The sequence below is a fragment of the Branchiostoma belcheri genome, unplaced genomic scaffold (assembly GCF_001625305.1).
Source record: "Branchiostoma belcheri isolate BF01 breed outbred unplaced genomic scaffold, Haploidv18h27 scaffold24, whole genome shotgun sequence".
Lineage (NCBI taxonomy): Eukaryota > Metazoa > Chordata > Leptocardii > Amphioxiformes > Branchiostomatidae > Branchiostoma > Branchiostoma belcheri.
Genome location: NW_017803843.1, coordinates 3,396,606 through 3,403,312, shown reverse-complemented (window position 1 = coordinate 3,403,312; position 6,707 = coordinate 3,396,606). Strand labels below are relative to the sequence as shown.

The following is a 6,707-nucleotide window of genomic DNA, read 5'->3' as shown; positions in this document are numbered from 1 at the left end:
TCCGGGAACCCCAAAATTGATGCGCGCGTGCGAATAAAAAAAAGTTTTGCAAAAAAAAAGTGTTTTCATTATGAAATCTACGTGGTCATGAGGGTTGAGCAAATGGGACTGAATATGATTTGGCGAATAATCTAGTCTTCAAGTTCATTTCTTTACAATTTCGTCTTTTTTCGTTTGATTTTGGCATTCTACGACATTGGTATGGTTTTTTTGTAACTTACGGTATATTTTTGCTCATTTTGCAACTGTTTTGTACGATTTACAGTATGGTTGAAAACTTTTTTTTTTGGAAACGGCCGAAAATTCATGCGCGCGCGGATGTCATCCATATAATCAAATCAACATGGCCTTAGACGGAGAAAAAAGAGGAAGCCGTAGGAGGGCAGTTATTCACCTGTGAATGGTCGTGTTATTAAAGACGACGTGCAGCAGGATCCATGCAGGGATCAAATTACCACTTGCTTGCACCGCCAAGTCTTCCACTACAAAGTCAAAGAAGATCTGAAAGAACATGAAACAAAGAATGAACTGTACACCATACTATGTGTTTTCTGTCACTTGTAATTCAACCTTCCTGGCCACTTAGATTTCATAATGAACTTTTTTTTCGCACACTCGTATCAGTTTCGAGGTGCACAGAACATATATTCAAATCCGTATGGCCTGAGCAAGCTTGATATACACACACCAGCAATCTACGCTGCGTAGATGTGCGGGAGGCTGACAATTTGAGAAATAAACGTTTCCTTAAAAACTCGTTATGTTCCGTCGTTCCCCAGTGTGACGCAGGTGGGAGGGATAATTAAGTGCCGCTCCTGCTGTTTTCAGAGCTGCGCTCAGGAGAAATGGCAGGCTTAAAATATAAGGCTCGTGCGGGGGAGGACAGTTCTATTATACGGTTATAGTGCACGTACTGGTTATAACCACCGCATATGGCGCAGCTCGTTTTATAAACAACGATGTAACGTCCTCCAACAATCGCCACCACATCCGGGGATGTTTCAATGGTGTCAGTCGGTAGGCTGGCTGTTTATTACCTTCGCCAAGAAGGTTATGTTTTCCTGGCCGTGTGTGTGTGTGTGTGTGTGTGTGTGTGTGTGTGTGTGTGTGTGTGTGTGTGTGTGTGTGTGTGTGTGTGTGTGTCTGTCAACAGCATAACTCGAGAAAGCTTAGATGGATTATCTTGATGTAGGTGGGTAGGTCTTGATGAGACCTAGAAATGATTAGATTTTGGACCCCCTAGCGGCTTGTTATGGTACTGCAGCTAAACTTCCGGTTTTGATATCTCATGATCTAGACATGCTGGGGTGACGAAATTTGAATGGTAGGTAGCTCTCATGCTGGGGAAGAAGTGACATGAGTTTGGGCCCCCTAGTGGCTTGCGTAGGAACTGCAGGGCTATCTGTTTGAAAATATTCAAAAGAGGATAACTCAAGAACTGGTGGACAGATCGTCGTGATTTTTGGTATGTAGGTAGCTCAAGTGACGCTTGACATAATTATGCGACAATTATGCAAATCTGGATCTAATTTGCATTATTAATGGGGAAATTCTATAAATCAGGTGCATTACATTATAGGACTATTCAAGCTTGTGAGATATGTAATTGAGAACGAGAGAAACACAGGCAGATATTGATTATGTAAATTAACACCTAATTTGCATAATTAATGAGAAAATGTTATAATTCCATAATGCTAACTGCCTGGAATTTCATACTTGGAGTATTTGAAAGTTAAGTGAAGGTGAACATCATTAAACATAACTTATTCAAATAAGGACCTCATTTGCATAATTTATGAGGAAATGATAGAATGGCTTTCTTTGCTAAGATAAGGCTGTCTTTTGATGGAGAATATGATCAACTATATAATACAATATTATAATATAAAAATAATACAAATGAGGATTTTATTTGCATTATCAGAAGGAATCATCTTTGTCAGTCAAAAAGATTAACATCATTTGGCGAAGGTATGAGATCGTGGGACTCTAGTATTGGTGTCTGTTTAGATGGGTGGCTGGATAGATGGGTGTCTGTTTATATTGGTGTCTGTTTAGATGGGTGGCTGGATAGATGGGTGTCTGTTTATATTGGTGGCTGGATAGATGGGTGACTGGATAGATGGGTGGCTGGATAGATGGGTGGCTGGATAGATGGGTGGCTGGGTAGATGGGTGGCTGGATAGATGGGTGGCTGTTTAGATGGGTGGCTGTTTAGATGGGTGGCTGGATAGATGGGTGGCTGGTTAGATGGGTGGCTGGATAGATGGGTGGCTGGATAGATGGGTGGCTGGATAGATGGGTGGCTGGATAGATGGGTGGCTGGATAGATGGGTGGCTGGATAGATGGGTGGCTGGTTAGATGGGTGGCTGGGTAGATGGGTGGCAGCTGGTTGCTAGGTTGGTTGGTTAGTCGGCTCGGGGGTTGGTTGGTTGGTTGGTTGATTGGCTGTAAGTTTTTTCATCTGGATATCTCAACTCTAATGATGGATTTTCTTGGAAATGAATTCGGATCTGACCATACTTTGCGGGGATAACTGTGGCTAATATCGGTGCAAATCTACGCGGGACTAAATTGCGAGATCGAGGAGAGTAGGCTTGTACTTCAGCCAATGTTAGGCCGTAGGCAGTGAAATTATATGTTCATGTTTTTTACGAACAAGAATAGGAATACAAGACGATAAACGGAGAGATCGAAGGGCGAGGTCAAGAGGTGATGGCTCTTAACTCTGCTTTCTTCTACTTACTAGTATTTTCTTCACACTCACTTCCTTCGTGCTTTTTCAGCTGTACATAGAATATATGGCCAGTTGCTAGCCTCCTTCGCAGACTTGTAGGGCGCGGCGTTATTTTTTTTTGTGAGCGTCTCTCGGCAGCAAAATCGTCCCTCCGCGGCATGACTCGCGTCGCTAACCGAAAAAAAAATACACAGCGCCCTACAAGTCTGCGAAGGAGGCTAGCCAGTTGCCCCCTCCGTCTGGCTGGCTGGAAGGTGACCAACTAAAGGCACAGCTGGCTGAGTCTTACCTGCCTTACTGACGGCAATTTTTAAAACTGTAATGGGAGGAAGGCAATCTCATTACTGCCTCAAAAGGTTTCCATCTATTTCAAATTCCAGGATAACTAACTGAGCTGATTAATTTCCATCGGGGATGTAGGGCTGGTTAAATGGGAGGGGATTTTTTTACTAGATAGTACTATATACAGCTAACACTGCACTTGCGGATCCTGCCGTTTTAGAAACACACAATGGAAATGACAGGACAGAATTTCTCTCATTTCTATCCCGGAACTCAGGCTGAAACCGAACGAAGATGATTTCCCCCATTAACGTAGACAGTCTGGGGAACCGCAAATGCAGCAGGAAAATGGCATGATCTCCTGCTAGTCTAGCTAATGACACCGTCCATTCACTGCACACACTCACCTAAAAAATCGCCGTCCGTTTATTTATTTCCTCTGATAATCTTGACAAATCGTATCTGCACAGACTTGTTTGTTTGCGCCAACATGTGCGTCCCTGGTTATATGTCACATTGATATAATAATAGTAACATCTCCTGTACAAACATTTCCTTACAAAAATATACGTGCGAACTGGAAACGCTTGATTTTTTTGGAAGCCATGCTTTCGTCGTCCGTCTAGAGTGATGTGAGAATCGCTAAGTTTACCAAGTCAACGTGAACCCACACAATACTAACACTTGACTTCTGAATATTAGATGTTAATATTTGCCGAGGTCGGCCAACGTCTGACAACAGGAAAAACAATCCAATGAATTCAATATATACAGAACGGAATGGACCAGCTGCGTGACGTACACAAATACAGGCATATAAAGACTACATGCTTGACTGGTGTATGTTAGTCTTGAGTTCTATTACATTGATAATAAGATGAGGAAATTCCTGATAAGGTTCTCCGAATATGCAGCACAAAATGGTGTTAGTCATGTCCAGGGTACTGAATCTCAAGCCGCTTCCTTTTGTCTTGACCTCTACCGGACTCCGCAGAATCCCAACGTTCTTTCGTCTGTACATTTTTCCGATTAACATAGATAACAGCCAATCTTCTTTACACTATGTTACAAAAATATACATTGTCATCTTCAACACTCACCCACAATCGCCAGCAATCGTTGTTGGACAACAACTCACTTCAAATGACTATAACAGAAATAAACCTTTACCCTTGTCCTGTCTGAGAAAACTTCCTGGCATTACAGATGCCTATCTCCCGTTCATTCATCTGTAAACCCTTTAGACCGACTAGATGTTGGTACAAACGATCTCATAGTGTTGCCAGGTCTAGTCTCTGGTTTTATGCAGCCGGCTGATGAGGTCAGCCTTGTCGGAGTCCTTCTTGTTGCAGTCTTTTCTGTCTGATCCTTCGGCGCACTTGCTTTTCTCCGCCGCGTTGTCCGTCTTTTCCGTCTCGCTTGCCGAGCTCTCGTCTCCACTGCCGGCTGCGTTGTTGCTCTCTTCAGAATCTCCCCCCTCTGTCTCGTTCTTGGCGGACTCCTGGTCGTCGTTGGCGGGCTCGTTTTCCCGGTATGCCGCCGAGTCCTGCTCGTAGGCCGGGTCGTCTCCGTACAGGGCGGGGTCCAGGAGGTCCAGGTAGTCATCGTAGTCGAAGCCGCGGGTCTGCGGAGCCGGCATCTCGCGCAGGAGCTGGTAGTAGTCGGCGTACTGGCTGTCGAGCTGCTTCATGGCCTGGTACTGGTACAGCTTGTTCATGATGTAGGACACCGCGTCCTCCAGCTCCTCGATGTAGTCGTCCGCCGTGTAGCTGTTCTGCGGGTAGGCGCTGGGCGGGAGGAGGTCGGCCTGGCCGGTGGTGGTCGGGTAGTTGGCGGCGAGGAGGTTTGGAGAGGTGGCGGCGTTTCCGCTCAGCTGGTACTGTGATAACAGGTTGAGGTAGTCCTGCAGGTCCGGGTTGGTTTTCGGGGTAGAGACGTACTTAGGCGGGGCGACTTGCGGAGCGCTGTCCTTGGCGCCGGGGCCGAGGAGGTAGCTGAGGTCGAGATTCTGGAAACTTGGCGGGGGGATGTTGGAGATGGGCTGGACCGGCTTGGGACGGAGTGCGCTGATCTTAGGCGCGGTCTTGGCGGGTTTGCTGAGTGAGGCCTGCTGCAGCAGCTGATGGAGGCTCTCCTCCAGCTGGCCGGGGCTGCCGCGAGGAGGGGCTTGTCTCTTCTCGGCGGGGCGAGGCTTCGGTGCGGCGGAGACTTCTCGCCTGGCCCGGCGGTGAGGGGTGGCGGCCGGGTAGCCCCAGGCGGAGGGGAGCGTGCACCCCAGGATGGCCACCAGACACAGGAGTCGCACCATCATCCGAACTGTGGGAGCAACAAGAGATAAGCGGTAAACAAAGGGGCAATAAGGAAATTTGACTTAACAAGTGGTAGAGATGACTCAGCACTGAGACCAGATGTGCTCAGATTACATCTGCGTTCCGCGCACTGAAGCTGTGACATGAGGGAAAGAATAGAAATCCGCATGCATCACCGTCAAGGACAAGTAAAGCGCTTAGTGTGACATATAGGCCGAAATTGGGTTACCGCCTTCTGGGAGAAGACATGGAACTGTCCGCATTTTGCAACTGTTGATTGCACTTCATCGCGGGAACAGTTGAAACATATATATGGAATGATGCTGTTCTATTCAACTGTAAAAAGGATTGGAAAATAACTTACACGCACTGGACATATCCATAAAGGAGAGGAATGTGAAGGAAGTCAGACTAGGATGGTCTCGATCTTCGAGGTACCGGTGCGTCCCGGGTAGAACGTCGGGCTGTGGAGCGGGGTTGTGCCGCCTGGGCGCCTTCAGAGCGACCGGAGAGAGGCAGGCTGGAGTGACTGACGGAGCTGGTCCCTGTCAGGAAGAGCTCGTCAGCCGATATTTATATGGCAGCAAGCAATGACGCATGTGCCTTTCATCGGTTGCCTGGCAACGATCCTAGCAACCTCGCCTCCGCTCTCGTCAGACGGCGTTCTGACGTCAGCAGATCGCCCGTCCCGACTGCGTGATTGCGGCGTATCACCTTTGAAATCTTCTTCACTGGCCGAGAAATTTGGGGAGTGACGTCAAAGCAGCTTGTACCCAACCATGGGAATCTACTATCCACTCAGTCTGAACTGATGGGAAGACGGCAGAATGAGAATTCTTCTCCCGCTTCCTAATCAGCATTCTGGTCCGGCCGTACTACAGCATGATGGTGGGGTTATCTACGGTGGGCGGAAACTATATTGGATATGGGTGAAAAACGAAGAGAACTGCCACATGTTTCCCTCCTGTTTGAATCATTTCATAGTTGCTATGTGAAGATAGCGGCAGGTACTTTTCACTTGTCGTCGAAACGCCGCACTCGTGAAATCATACATTATTGACCAATATTCTGGCCGTGTACGCTAGGCTGGATGTCAGGGAAGGTTCTTGAGTAGAGGGAGGAGAAGCTGTGAGTGATGGCCACTCACATCACAAGTAGCCTGCTAATGACACTACGATTGGCCGGAAGTCTAGAAACAATAGCGAATCATGGGCAAAGTCATCTGGCCTGGCAACGGCCTATCATTCAGGGTAGTGCCCACTGTATCGCACAGCCTGTGCGGGGTGGATAACGCGTAACCCGGTAAATTTGTATTCTCGGTCCGTATGACCGCCTGTTGCTTTGCGCCCTTGCACGGTAGAAAATACTCATACAT

The 6,707-nt window shown here is 47.3% G+C and overlaps 1 protein-coding gene across 1 annotated transcript; it reads right to left on the bottom strand.

Annotated features, from left to right (window-relative positions):
* Window positions 1-3,443: 3,443 nt before the first annotated feature.
* On the bottom strand, window positions 3,444-6,707 carry LOC109470949. The gene is made up of 3 exons (XM_019770044.1): window positions 6,594-6,707; window positions 5,697-5,877; window positions 3,444-5,339 (listed from the first exon to the last, which is right to left on the bottom strand). Exons 1-3 carry the CDS (start codon window positions 6,705-6,707, stop codon window positions 4,312-4,314), a joined length of 1,323 nt encoding a protein of 440 aa, XP_019625603.1. The 3' UTR covers window positions 3,444-4,311.

What these genes read in the sequence shown, in the direction of transcription:
- LOC109470949 (XM_019770044.1), bottom strand. Translation starts at nt 6,707, where the DNA reads ATGTATGAGTATTTTCTACCGTGCAAGGGCGCAAAGCAACAGGCGGTC. An exon ending in CGCACAGGCTGTGCGATACA is followed by an intron (nt 5,878 to 6,593) that starts GTGGGCACTACC and finishes TCTTCCTGACAG; the next exon opens with GGACCAGCTCCGTCAGTCAC. An exon ending in TATGGATATGTCCAGTGCGT is followed by an intron (nt 5,340 to 5,696) that starts GTAAGTTATTTT and finishes TTGCTCCCACAG; the next exon opens with TTCGGATGATGGTGCGACTC.